The sequence below is a fragment of the Emys orbicularis genome, chromosome 12 (assembly GCF_028017835.1).
Source record: "Emys orbicularis isolate rEmyOrb1 chromosome 12, rEmyOrb1.hap1, whole genome shotgun sequence".
Lineage (NCBI taxonomy): Eukaryota > Metazoa > Chordata > Testudines > Emydidae > Emys > Emys orbicularis.
Window position 1 is genome coordinate 36,732,133 of NC_088694.1, and position 14,742 is coordinate 36,746,874.

A 14,742-nucleotide genomic window follows, 5' to 3' on the forward strand; every position below is an offset into this window, starting at 1 on the left:
AAACAAAAAACAAAAAGAAAAAAAAATTACCTGTTGTGAAAGTTGACACTTCATCCATTCTGTCTTGAACAGTAATCAGACATATTCCATTGGCAACATCTCTCTCTCTCTCTCTCATATAAAACACAGCCTCCATCCATCCAGCATGCACCCAGCCATATCTAAGACAAACACAATTATATCAGACAGAATGAGGTAAATCCTCAGAATGGTCCACTGACAAAATTCATTCAGGAAAGAATCTTTGGCTTTTAGGTCCCTTGGGTTTTTATTGTTTAATTTCAGATCACTAAGACCCAGGGAATTCTTCCTCTCTCTCTCTCTGTCTCCTCCCACTTCCCACTCTTTCCTGTTTCATGGATTTTACAAATATTGTGGCATGTGCTACCAAAGGGATCTATTAACATGTTTATGTAGCTGCGACCTTAGGCAATTTTACTCATGTCACTGTGACCCCAGAGGAGACAATCTGGCTATTTAATCTCATGTCGTAAATGAGATCTCTTCTGACCAAGCCACTTTTATCTTTCTTTGAAACTTTGAAGCAGAGTCATCTAGAGATTGGGTTATTTTCAGAGTTTATGGCCAAATTCTCTAGAGGTATCTGAAGTCAGCCTTTAGTTGTGTGCAGCTAGTGACATGATCTCAAAAAAAAAAAAAAAAAAAAAAAAAAACCCTGTAAGATATCAGCATGGCTTTTCTATATTGTAGGCAGACAGGATGGAATATTTAAGTTTGAGGACTAGACTCCAAACTATCTGACTCCCATCCCTTACCCTCTGCTGCCCCCAAGGGCATTTAGGGAAGTATCATCCACTTTCTCTTCCCCCGACTCAAGAAAGAGCCAAGCCCTTGGAGCCTGACAGACCCAAATAAAGCAGCAGCCAAATTTCACTAGGTACATCCTACCCGGTGACCACAATCTACTTGGTGACTCACATGTGCAGTGCTCATTTCATGGGTGGAGTTCAGAAGAGTATCACCACTACTTTTTCCCCCAGATCTACCTAGGACCTCACCCACCCACTGTTTTTTTTTCTGCCAGATGGTGGCACTACAGAGGAACCTGAGGCATGTCAACAGCAAGTGTCCCATGAATCACCAATGGATCATAGCCCATAGTTTGGTTAACTGTTGTATCAACCTATTTTTTGTTTGGTTTTCTGGTTGGTATTTGCAGCATTCAACCAGCTTCTGTCATGAGCACCAACCTAAGGAGCAATGAAACAGTTGCCTTGATTACAAACATGTGGTCTTTCATAGCAGGAAAACCAAGATGTGGGCAGCTCAAAAAGGCACAATTAAGAGATGTTATGGTTATGGCGCTAATTGCACCTCCAACCACCCTGTGGTCTCTCCGAGTGCATTGGCTCACGTGTTTGGTCTCTTGCCCGTGGAATCTTATGATCCTTCTACTCTTGGACCAGGACCTGGGTACAACCCCTCATCTAATGCCAACCTCTTATTACTGAATAAGTTCAACTGGACACATGTGTTTCCTCCCTTTGGGGGCCTATGACCACTGATATGGTGATAAACAGTCTTCTGAAAACAAGTTCAGTTATTAGCAAACAGAACAAAGCTTTAGATGAAATCATTTCAAAACAACAACCAGACCACATGCATGTTTTGACTCCTCTAATCTTACATTTCACTAAAGCTAAGTCTAATGGTCCTTCCACTTAAGTTACAGGAATAGAACAGAACCAATTTACCTTCTCTTAGTAAATCAAGGAGCTTTTGGTCCTATTTTGTCTTCCAGAGCATGACTCCCCTAGTCTGTCTTTCAGAAAAGCTCTGTTTTTTAAAAAGAAACCACGCTCACTACGTCTCTCTGGCCATCAATTACAATATTGTTCAGCAATCTGTGTTACAGGCCTGAGGTGTGAAATCTTCTTTCTTCTCTCTCAGACCTGTTTCTCACAGTCAGCCAGCCAAACATGCTAAGATGCTGCTCCCAGATGGTTGCTCAGTTGTTTGGTGATTAGACTCATTCAGCCGTAATGGCTCACAATCATCGCTCTTGCAACTGGTGGGGGGAGATGTGCTGTAACTGTGTCCTCCCCCTTACATTTCAATATGACATCTGTGAAATCTAGTACATAAGCCATATTTTGGGGTAGAGATCAAGGTTCACCACTGATTGCCCCACTTTTGTCATAACAGGTTTTACGCATTTTGATTTATTTTCTATGTAAACCATGGTTTATTGTTTCATATTTGTCTGAAATACCAGATCATAGAATCAGAGAAATGTTGGGCTGGAAGGTACCTTGAGAAGTCATCAAGTCCAGCCCATGTGCTGAGGCCGAACTGAGTAAACATAGACCATCCCTGACAGATGTTTGCCCAACCTGTTCTTAAAATCCTCCAATGATGGGGATTCCACAACCCCCCTTGGGAGCTTGTTCCAGAGCTCAGCTACCCTGAGACTTAAAAAGTTTTTCCTAATACCTAACCTAAATCTCCCTGGCTGCAGATTAAGCCCATTCTTGTCCTCCCTACAGTGGACATCGAGAACAATCGATCACCTTCCTCTTTATAACAACCTTTAACATATGTGTAGACTGTTATCAGGTCCCCTCTCAGTCTTATTTCCTCAATATTAAACATGCCCACTTGTTTTATCCTTTCCTCACAGGTCAGGTTTTCTAAACCTTTTATCTCTCCTCTAGACTTGCTCCAATTTGTCCAATCTGGCACACAGAACTGGATACAGCACTCCAACTGTTTATGTAGACATTGCTAAAGCTGCTTCTTTCAATGAAAATAGGAGGTCAGAATAAATGATCATAATGGTCCCTTCTGATCTTAAAGTCTAAAGTCTATGAGGTGATTGTGCTCTAATAATTTAGTGAATGCTTGGGGCTGGGGTAAATTTACCCTTGTAAAGATGACCAGAATCACACAAAGCCCATGTACTTAAGTCCCTCTTAAATCTTCAAAATATGATTCTGAAAATCGCACAATTCAGGGAATCTGTCTATGCACAGCTTATGAATTCTGGTGGATGTTATGAAATTGTTGAATCATGGAATGCCTCAGCGAGAGCAGATGGTTGACAGGACTGTAGCACATCCCTTTCGGACAGGGTACGAGGGTGGGTCATTAAATCGTAATGTTCACCTATTCAGAAGGAACTGGGAAACCAGTTCAGCCAAAGCTGTCTACACTACATCCTATGTTGGCAAAACTTATGTTGCTTAGGGGTGTGAATATTCCACCCATCCCCCGAGCGACATAAGTTACACCAACATAAGTGCTCGTGTGCACAGCACTATGTCAGAGGGAGAGCTTCTCCTGCCGACACAGCTTATGCCGCTCGCAGAGATGGGGTTTTATGCCGATCGAAGAGCTCTCTCCCGTCGGCACAGAGCATCTTCACCACATGTGCCCTGCAGTGGGGCAGCTGTACTGGTGCAGTCCTGTACGTATAGACATGGTCCAAGTTTCTCTGCAGGGCTCTCTAGTGTGGAAAATGCCCTGTAGCAGAACAAAGAAACCCAGGCAGAGGTGCGAGCCTTTAGAAACCACGGAGGCTCAGTGAGTCAGGAGGAGACACACAGAAAACATTGGGCAGGAGAGAGGGCAGGCTTGCTTCCCTAGCAGGGGGTTCTTGTTTAACTCTGGGACCAATGAGGGAGAAGGAAGCTAGCTGACTTAGAGAGAGAAAGAAAGACTCCATGATTCAGAGATGCAGCCATGTGGACGTGCGGTGGATCCTGGACACCCCAGAGGACTCTGTCATAAGCCCAGAGAATGCTCCAGAATAATGAGGAAATTGAGGCAAGGAAATGCATGTTGGTGTGTTTATTATTTCTGCCTGGATCTACATATTTTCTGTGATACATAAAGAGTTCAAGAACCCTATGCAGAGCCTGCCAGTGTGTCTGTTTGTGTCACTGTCACGTGCTTCATAAGAGCTGTTGTGTGAGAATGATACACTCTTGGTCCGAGATGCTCAGGTTTCTTCATTCAAATTTTTATTTGAACCAAAAGCACACCTTGTGATGACAGTTCCTATTAGAGTGAGAAATAACAGATGTACAGAAAAATATAGGCATCGGTCACCTTCTCCTGGGGTGTAGGTGGGTCGCAATGACATTCTCCTAACACACGCTCCCAACCCCCTTACATTCTAATACAGATATACCCATCCATGACGTCATGGGGAATCACTCAGACCCATAAGAGGTTCTACCACCACCTGCCATGTAACTTTCCAGAAGTCACATCTTCTAATTTACATATTCATTACTCTTTTCCAATCAACATGAAGTATTGTGTGTCTTGTCCAACTCATACAATGTGCATGCATATGTTTCAGCTTGCATAATGTTTGCTGTCCACGCTATTTTTGTGTTGTTATTTCTCTTTTCTAATTGGTTTATTACCACTATTCGCGCTCCAGTCCAATGTACTTGACCAGGCCATTTTACCCTTTACTCCATATAGGGATTTTCCTATTTTTCCTCAAGCAGGTTTTGGCAGTTTGTTCTGGCATCTTCTCTATAGTCTCTTCTCTGTACATATCACCCTTGTCCTACACAGTGGCTTATAAATGTCATTTAAGTAAGTTTACATAAAAACAAGTCAGAAAAGCAACACCCATGCCAAACAAAGGCTCGGCCAAAAGGCAGCCAAGGCAGAATAATCATAGAATCATAGAATCATAGAATATCAGGGTTGGAAGGGACCTCAAGAGGTCATCTAGTCCAACCCCCTGCTCAAAGCAGGACCAATTCCCAACTAAATCATCCCAGCCAGGGCTTTGTCAAGCCGGGCCTTAAAAACCTCCAAGGAAGGAGACTCCACCACCTCCCTAGGTAACGCATTCCAGTGCTTCACCACCCTCCTAGTGAAATAGTGTTTCCTAATATCCAACCTGGACCTCCCCCACTGCAACTTGAGACCATTGCTCCTTGTTCTGTCATCTGCCACCACTGAGAACAGCCGAGCTCCATCCTCTTTGGAACCTCCCTTCAGGTAGTTGAAGGCTGCTATCAAATCCCCCCTCATTCTTCTCTTCTGGAGACTAAACAATCCCAGTTCCCTCAGCCTCTCCTCATAAGTCATGTGCTCCAGACCCCTAATCATTTTTGTTGCCCTCCGCTGGACTCTTTCCAATTTTTCCACATCCTTCTTGTAGTGTGGGGCCCAAAATTGGACACAGTATTCCAGATGAGGCCTCACCAATGTCGAATAAAGGGGAACGATCACGTTCCTCGATCTGCTGGCAATGCCCCTACTTATACAGCCCAAAATGCCGTTAGCCTTCTTGGCAACAAGAGCACACTGTTGACTCATATCCAGCTTCTCGTCCACTGTGACCCCTAGGTCCTTTTCTGCAGAACTGCTACCTAGCCATTCGGTCCCTAGTCTGTAGCAGTGCATGGGATTCTTCCGTCCTAAGTGCAGGACTCTGCACTTATCCTTGTTGAACCTCATCAGGTTTTTTTTGGCCCAATCCTCTAATTTGTCTAGGTCCCTCTGTATCCGATCCCTACCCTCTAGTGTATCTACCACGCCTCCTAGTTTAGTGTCATCTGCAAACTTGCTGAGAGTGCAGTCCACACCATCCTCCAGATCATTAATAAAGATATTAAACAAAACCGGCCCCAGGACCGACCCTTGGGGCACTCCGCTTGAAACCGGCTGCCAACTAGACATGGAGCCATTGATCACTACCCGTTGAGCCCGACGATCTAGCCAGCTTTCTATCCACCTTACAGTCCATTCATCCAGCCCATATTTCTTTAACTTGGCGGCAAGAATACTGTGGGAGACTGTATCAAAAGCTTTGCTAAAGTCAAGGAATAACACATCCACTGCTTTCCCCTCATCCACAGAGCCAGTTATCTCATCATAGAAGGCAATTAGGTTAGTCAGGCACGACTTCCCTTTGGTGAATCCATGCTGACTGTTCCTGATCACTTTCCTCTCCTCTAAGTGTTTCATAATTGATTCCTTGAGGACCTGTTCCATGATTTTTCCAGGGACTGAGGTGAGGCTGACTGGCCTGTAGTTCCCCGGATCCTCCTTCTTCCCTTTTTTAAAGATGGGCACTACATTAGCCTTTTTCCAGTCATCCGGGACCTCCCCCGATCGCCATGAGTTTTCAAAAATAATGGCTAATGGCTCTGCAATCTCATCCGCCAACTCCTTTAGCACCCTCGGATGCAGCGCATCCGGCCCCATGGACTTGTGCACATCCAGTTTTTCTAAATAGTCCCGAACCACTTCTTTCTCCACATAGGGCTGGTCACCTTCTCCCCATATTGTGCTGCCCAGTGCAGCAGTCTGGGAGCTGACCTTGTTTGTGAAGACAGAGGCAAAAAAATCATTGAGTACATTAGCTTTTTCCACATCCTCGGTCACTAGGTTGCCTCCCACATTCAGTAAGGGGCCCACACTTTCCTTGACTTTCTTCTTGTTGCTAACATACCTGAAGAAACCTTTCTTGTTACTCTTAACATCTCTTGCTAGCTGCAACTCCAAGTGTGATTTGGCCTTCCTGATTTCATTCCTGCATGCCTGAGCAATAGTTTTATACTCCTCCCTGGTCATTTGTCCAATCTTCCACTTCTTGTAAGCTTCTTTTTTGCGTTTAAGTTCAGCAAGGATTTCACTGTTTAGCCAAGCTGGTCGCCTGCCATATTTACTATTCTTTCTACACATCGGGATGTTTTTTTCCTGCAACCGCAATAAGGATTCTTTAAAATACAGCCAGCTCTCCTGGACCCCTTTGCCCTTCATGTTATTCTCCCAGGGGATCCTGCCCATCTGTTCCCTGAGGGAGTCAAAGTCTGACCACAATAAGTATCATTGTGGTCTGTCCTAACTTATATAATTAGATATGACCATCAAGGCACTTTCCAGCGGAGTTAAACCATAAACCCAGGATGCCTATACCATGGGGAGTTCTGGAAGAGGATGTACTTAGGCTACTGGGGAGGCTGAAGGGGTTATTTTTGCTCCTGGTGGGGGTCTAGGGCAGTTGGGATATGGATTCCCATTTCTGTAAAGCGGTAACAGACGGACCGCCTATGCCCAGGACATGTGCTTGAGGTGCCCTGGAAGAGACAGTTCTGCAGCCTGCTCAGATTTCAGGAAATGTAAAGCACACAGGTCCAGTGGATTTGGACCCAACACAGCAGCCTGGAAAATTTCTCCTGGAGGGAGTTTTACTGGGGCTGTGTGTACCAGGCATTCTCAGTTAACCAGGTTGTAATTCCTTGGTGTCTCTGAAATCATAAACCTCCGTCTGTAGAAACATCCAGGTTACCCTAGATGTGAATTTCGGATAGCTATATCATAGAAGAAAAAAATAATGAACAAAATATCTCATCATCTCTCGTTTTCTTTCATACCCACCCACATTCACACACTTACACACTTTTCAGGTAACCTTTGAGTTATAAAACCATTTGTGAAGCAGAATCATTTGCATTCAAGAACCTAGGACATTGTTGGAGTGTTTGACATTAGAATTTCTCGGCTGAATTTTCTTCCCTTGTGATTTCACTTGAAAATACGGGCATAGAACTTTGCTACATCTTGGGAGAAAGCAACATTTTACGGATGACCCTTCCCAAGGCATCTTTCACCTCTTTGTTCCTCAGACTGTAGACAATGGGGTTGAACATGGGAGTCACCACTGTGTAGAGCAGGGAGAACACCTTGTTGAAATCCAGAGACTGGTTTCTTGAGGGCACCACATACATGATGATCAGAGCCCCGTAGAAAGTTGACACAACAATGAGGTGAGAGGAACAGGTGGAAAAGGCCTTTTTCCTCCCAGCAGTGGATGGGATTCCCAGGATGGTTAGGATGACATAGACGTAGGATGTGATGGTCAGGACAAATGGGGCCAAGGTAATGATGGAAGCTAAGATCAGGGATGTTACCTTAATGATGCTGGTGTCTTCACAGGAAAGTCTCAACACTGCTGTTAAATCACAAAAGAAGTGGTTAATTTCACCCTGGCTGCAAAATGCCAGCTTAGACGTCGTAATTACTGTGAAGGAAGGAGCCACAAATCCACATGTCCAAGAAGCAACTGCCAACAGAAGGCAAGTCCTGGGGCTCATCAGAGTTACATAATGTAATGGTCTGCATATTGCCAAGTACCGGTCGTAGGACATCCCAGTCAGGAGGAAACATTCAGTAGTGCCCAAGAAGCTAAAAACATACAATTGGAGGCAACAACCTGGCAGAGAGATGGTCTTGTCCTGCGTCAGAAAACTCACCAACAGTCTGGGGATGACATTGGAAACATAGCAGGTTTCCAGGAAGGACAAGTTGCTGAGGAAGAAGTACATGGGAGTGTGGAGATGATGGTCAGTCCAAACTGTGAGAATGAGGAGAATGTTCCCAGCAACGGTTGACAGGTAGATAATGAAGAACATCACAAAGAGGGTTATCTGCAGCTCGGGACGGGTCTCAAATCCAACCAGCAGAAATTCTGTGACAGTGGTTTGGTTCACCTTCTCTAGCCCAGCCATTTGTTGTCTAGAGAAAAACAATGTTGTGTTGTAAAAAAATAATGTACTATGGAAAACAGACACAATAACACACACACTGCAGAGAATAGGATTAGAATCCTGGCCCTTTAGGTCCAAGATTACAGATTTCTACCAATTATACTAAAAGCAACCGTCACTAGTTAGTAATCAGGTAATCCTTGACACCCCCCTGCCCCAACTCAGTTCTCTTCCCAACATACTACCCCCAATCACCTGTGAAGCGGCTGTCCAACTGGACTTTTAATCTCCATCCATAAAAGATGCCCCCACAATTTTTCTACTATCTCACCTGCTCTTAAACCTTTTCCATTCCAACGTTTCCATAATCTTATGAACACATTGGAAAGCTCAGAAATGCTTTACTGCTTGTGATGCCAATATGATCTAGTGTTTCTGTCTACCTAGGTACTTACATGAAACAACAGTGTAATGAGTGCTTCACAAACACTAATTCCTTTATCTTCACAACACCAACATGAAGTAAGGAAATATTGTCACCTTAATTTCATAAATCAGGAACTGCGGTCCAGAGAGATCAGCAGTCTTACACCTTGTGTCATCATTTACACCTTTGTAAAACACTATCAGATCAGAACAATCAGGTTAGCTTCTCAGCTGGCATAACCAGGATATGTCACCTTACCCCAGATAGGGGGATGGGCTGTAATGTTTTGTACAGATGTAAATCAATTACAGAAAGGCAGATGGGGAATCGCTGAGAACTTTTTTTGATATTGGGAGAGCCAGGAATTGAACACATATATCCAATGATTAAGCGCTGGGCTATCCTTTCTGAGCAGTGAAAGGCATAAATTTCTGTTGCATTCCTGGCAGTGCTACTGATGCCTTGGCTGAGGAATGCCATACATGAAGCAGAATGGGCACACAAGACACAGCAATACAACTCCCATGAAGCACCATGGTGGCACTTCCAAATCAGATTTCTTCAGTTTTGGACCACAAATGGCTGAAAAATCAAAAGCTTTTCCACTTTCACAGGTTTGTTTTTTGGACAAAGAAGTTGAAATTGGTCATTTTTTGTGGGAGAGAAAAAAGTTTAAGTGAAAATCCAACTTTCCATCAAAAAACAGTTTTGGTGGGCAATTTTCAGCCTTCCCTCCTCTTAGCCTTGAAGACGTTAGTGCCTGTTCCTTATCTCCCTTATATCAGTGTAAAGCATGACTGACTATTAAATGCAATGGGCCTGATTATCAACTCCTCTGGGTGTAAATGAAAGTCAATGGGGTTGATTATTGCACTGGTATAAATCAGAAGTCAACATTAATGAGAGTAGGATCTTTTAACTCAAGTAAAGTGATCACCAATCAGTCTAGCTACCCCACAAATGTTTGTTACAAGGCATCAATGTTGTCCTAGCCCAAATGTTTGTGAGTGTCTAGTCATTTACAACTGTGCATGTTCATCTAGGTTAATTGTTGTTAAAAGGAACACAAACTCTTGTCTTGACAAATCACCTTTGTGTGACGGTGAACCATGTGTCGTTGAATCATTGTCATTGGATATACAATAAATCCATTCCTAATTTTCTCTTGCTTGTCTTTTTGAGTGCAGATTGAAAACAGGTGAAAAACAATCAACTTACACTAACAAAAAGAATGAAAATGTTACCTGATGTAGAAGTTTGTATGATATTCTTTCTGACATGAAACCTTCTGTTAGCATCTATCTATCTATCTATCTATCTATCTATCTATCTATCTATCTATCTATCTATCTAGATACATATCTTTTGAGTGGCTGTGCACTCTCATATCCGTTGGGTCTTTTAGGACATTGTCCCAACAGTAACGAGAGAAGCTCATTAATACCATTTATTTTTCTTTGGTTTGAGACCAGAAAGGCACAGGCTATTTCTCAGTGTCTCCCAATCTCCTCTCACTTCCCAGTCACCCACTGAATAATGCCTTTTATAGTTTTGTGGATTATAATTTCAAAGGGATCTATTAATGTGTTTGCCTTGTTGAGCTCAAAGTCAATTGGACTATTTTAATTCTGCTCCCTGATGGGATTTTTACTAACTTCCTACCCTGACAAATGGAATAGAAATAATAGGAAATCGACCTCCCCCTGTCCCAAATAGCTTTGAAAATTCCACACTCTATCTTTCCACATAGTTGAACAGATAGGCAGTCAGGGACAGATTTGTAAAGGGTTTTAAGAGCCTATTGTGATTTCCAAAAGCACACAGGAGCCAATGCCCATTGAAATCAATGGGAGTTAGGTGCCTAGATACTTTTGAAAGCTCCACAAGGTCTCTAAGTACCTTTAAAATGTGTCCCCAGGTGACTAACTCCCATTGATTTCAAAATCTGGCCCACAGTTGTTACGTAATATAACTGCCCCTTCTCCACACCTCATCATCTTCTACCCCTAGTGCCCATTAGCTGATCCTTTTGTATCCTTTTCCCTGGGTGGCTATCTTATCTCATTATACCACACCTTTCACATGAGTTATAGTACTCTTTTCATAGGACACATCCACTGCTGTCATTTAAACAAACAACACTTTAAAGACTATTTTCCCCATAGTTCCCAGTTCTCTTTTCTTTCATGTCTTATTAGATAGCTCAGTGGTTTTAGTATTGGCTGCTAAGCCTAGGATTGTGAGTTCAAGCCTTGAGGGGGTCATTTAGGGACCTCGGGCAAAAATCTGTCAGGGATGGTACTTGGTCCTGCTGTGAAGGCAGGGGACTGGATTTGATGACCTTTCAAGGTCCCTTCCAGCTCTATAAGATAGGTATATCTCCATATTACATGGAATCTATCTATCTAATGGAACATGGCCATAAATGTCTCATCAGTTGCCCTGGTGATGTAATGGAGGCCGGACAGCAGATCTTCAACTGGTGTAAACCGGCACAGCCATTGAACTCAATTAATCTAAACTGATTACCACCAGCTGAGGATCTGGCCCCAGTTTTCTAATGCATCTTGCAGGAAATGGTAGCTGCCATGGAGGACAGAGTGAGTCTCTATGGGATGACAGCAATTTGGTATCTTTCCTTGCCCCCAACTCATCCTGCTTCTCCTTTCAAAGACAATACAAAGCTACTAAGTGGCAGCAGAGTATATGAGATTAATGGAAAGTAGGAGGGATGGGTGTGGGATCGCTCATGTCTTTGGTGGAGTTGCTGTAACTGCAATGCCTTTGCTTTTGTGTTCTATGTTATTAGACCTGGAAGTACTTTGCTTTCTCCAGAGATACAAGGATCCATTGCTCAATATGTATTCAGTCTTTGCTCAGCCAAAATACAGGACCCAGCCAAACCCAACTGCCCTTCCTCTGCCTAAACATTAAATATGACCAGGTGGCATTGGTAAACCCTGATCCCCCAAACTGGATCCCTTCCCAACATACTGACTCCAACCACACCAGCCGAGGTTCAGGTTCTCTGTGTTTATCTAGGTGTTTTCAAGACACCAGTCACCACAAGACCTAGGTTTAAATCTAAATAACATCCAAAGGAGGGGTATGTTTTGTCCTTGCTATCTATGGTGAAGTGCAGGTATTGTACCAGCATTCACCCATTTTTCATGGAATCTGGAGCCCCTAGTGTAACCCATGCCTGCTGGGTGTGGTGCTCTGTCCCCGTCTAGTGGCAGCTGGATCACGTACAGATTGCTAAGTCTGCTACAGCCTTGGGTAAGAGCCTTGTGGTTTTTAGCTCATGCAGTAGAGGCTCATGCACTAAATTTAAGAGGTCCCAGGTTCTATCCTGCCCATCGACAACCAGGGTCTGTCAGTGTTACACAAGCACACCATATGAGGGGACCAGTGCCATGGGCCCACCCATACTTGCATGGCAGTCTTCGGCTATCCCTCAATGTGAGGATGATGTCTGCCAAGGGGATCATTGGTGAGTTTTTAAGTGGTTGAGGAGCCCAATTCGTGTCCTACAGATTTTCCAACAGAAGTGACAGGTGTGATCTTGGAGGAGACATAGTTATTGGCTGGAGTGTTGTGCCCATTCTTTCCTCCTTTGTTGCTTCTCTGTCTCATGAGCACATCTGTTCTCCTCAAAGTGAGTTGTGGTTTGGTATATGGTGTGGCACCACTGTGTTCTGTTCCACGCCGAGTCCTCCCAGTTTGTTGGGTTGATGCCTCCATTTTTAAGGTATACTTTCAGTATGACTTTGAAGCGCTTTCACTGCCCTCCGTGAGCCCTTCCCTGAGTTAACTGAGAGAAAAGTACTTGCTTCTTCCCTGACTTAACTGAGAGCAGAGTACTTGCTTCGGGAGGCAAGTGTCAGGCATACATACACAGTGTCCAGCCCAGTGGAGTTGGTGTTTCATGATCTGTGCTTCTATACTGGTGATGTTGGCTGCACAGGAACGCTGATGTTAATGCATCAGTCTTCCCAGATGATCCTGAGAATCCTCCTGAGACAGCACTGCTGGAACTACTCCAGCCACTTGAGATGTCATCTGTAGATTACCCAGGTCTCACACCCATAGAGAAGGGTGGGGATGACAACTTCCTTGTAAACCAAGATATTGGTTCCTGTTTGCAGATGCCTATCATTGAAGAGTCGTTTGAGTAGTCTTCCAAAGGATCTGAAGTAACTTGCACTAGGTTACACAGAAAGGCAATGTTAGCACTGGACTAGAACTAGATATCCAAGCTACCAATTCAGAGCCCTAACAATTAGATTATATTACTGCCCCATTGACAAAACCAAAGATTTCACCTTAAAGGGACACATCTGTTAACCTAAAGGACAATCAAAATGAAAGAAAAGTACAGTCTGGATAATCATTAAATACCTGCATTCAGCCCAACTTAAGAGTCTGACTGTGCTGTTGTTAGTCCCACTTTGCACAGGTCTAAATGACCACACAAGATGGAAAAGAATAAGGCCCACAACACTGCACATGTGCAATATGAAAATGCAGTTAAGAGTTCCCTGAGACACAGTACAGAGGTTAAAACACACATACTTTATGTCTACACTGCAATGAGACACCCGTGGCTGACCCATGCCAGCTGACTTGGGCTCATGGGGCTCCAGCTATGGGGCTGTTTCATGGTGGTGTAGATATTCTGTCTTGGGCTGCAGCCCGAGTTCTGGAGTGCTCCCACCTTGCAGGGTCTTAGAGTCTGGGCTCCAACTTGATTTCAGAAATATACACTGCAATTAAACAGCCCCACAGCCCGAGTCCTGTGAGCCTGAGTCAGCTGGCATGGGCCCTGCAGGTTTTTACTTGCAGTGTAGACATACTCATAAAGCTCTTATCCTTAGGCACTTAGGGCCTGATACTAATTTACACTGAGCCACCTTTTCCAATACTCCGGCAGGTTTAAGGAACCTTAAAGTGCTTGTAAATGTAACTGTAGTTAACACGCTCCCACTTTGAGGCCTCCTTCCAATACCATGTCAGTCTTAAAGTAGCAGTAAAGCTTATTGAGATCTACCAATGAAAAATGTTATGTAAGAACTAAGTGTTAGCATTAAGGAACCTTAGTGTAAATGAGAATCATGCTCTAAAATTTTATTTCATAGTGTGGAAAAAATATTAGGGATTAAAGTTCCCGCACATTCAACCAAGGTAGATGAGGAAGAATAGATGAATAGATTCCCAGGCCAGAAGGGACTGTTGTGATCATCTTGTCTGATCTCCTGTACAACACAGGCCAGAGAACTTCCCACGAGATGAGCAAAAGATTATTAAGGGCCCAATTCAGCAATGTACTTACGCATGTGTCTGACTTTAACCATAGGATTTGTTCAGTAATCTTCAAGTATGGCCTCACTTAAAATTAGGCACATGTTTAATAGCCTCACTGAAATCAAGGCCTAAATCTCTGTGTGGTTTTGTGTTCCTAAAATAACAGTGCATTAATGATTTGTTCCAGTAGTCTCAATAATAAGATGTTCCAGGGACCATGTCCAGGGGGACTCCACAAAACATTCCAATTCTCTTACTAAGTCAACAGACAGTTCCTTTGAAGGTAGTCAGAACACACTATTCATTGAAGAGGTAAGTGAAAATGGGTTGAGCTAAAGAAACAAGAAGTCTTATCAAATGCCACCAGCTCTCACTCTTCAGTGATTTGAGATTTACCCTTTAAAGCCCTGATCTGGTGATTTTGACATCAGTGGGACATTTGCCTTTGGATCAAGACCTCCAGGAGGTGAGGTACTCAAATTTTCTGCCGTTTTAAGTGACAGAACACAACAATCCAATTTATTCCAT

The 14,742-nt window shown here is 43.6% G+C and overlaps 1 protein-coding gene across 1 annotated transcript; it reads right to left on the bottom strand.

Annotated features, from left to right (window-relative positions):
* Positions 1-7,550: 7,550 nt before the first annotated feature.
* LOC135886101 (olfactory receptor 6M1-like) lies at positions 7,551-8,504 on the bottom strand. The gene has a single exon (XM_065413980.1). The coding sequence runs from the start codon at positions 8,502-8,504 to the stop codon at positions 7,551-7,553; it is 954 nt and encodes a 317-aa protein (XP_065270052.1).
* Positions 8,505-14,742: the final 6,238 nt, after the last annotated feature.

What these genes read in the sequence shown, in the direction of transcription:
- LOC135886101 (XM_065413980.1), bottom strand. Translation starts at nt 8,504, where the DNA reads ATGGCTGGGCTAGAGAAGGTGAACCAAACCACTGTCACAGAATTTCTG.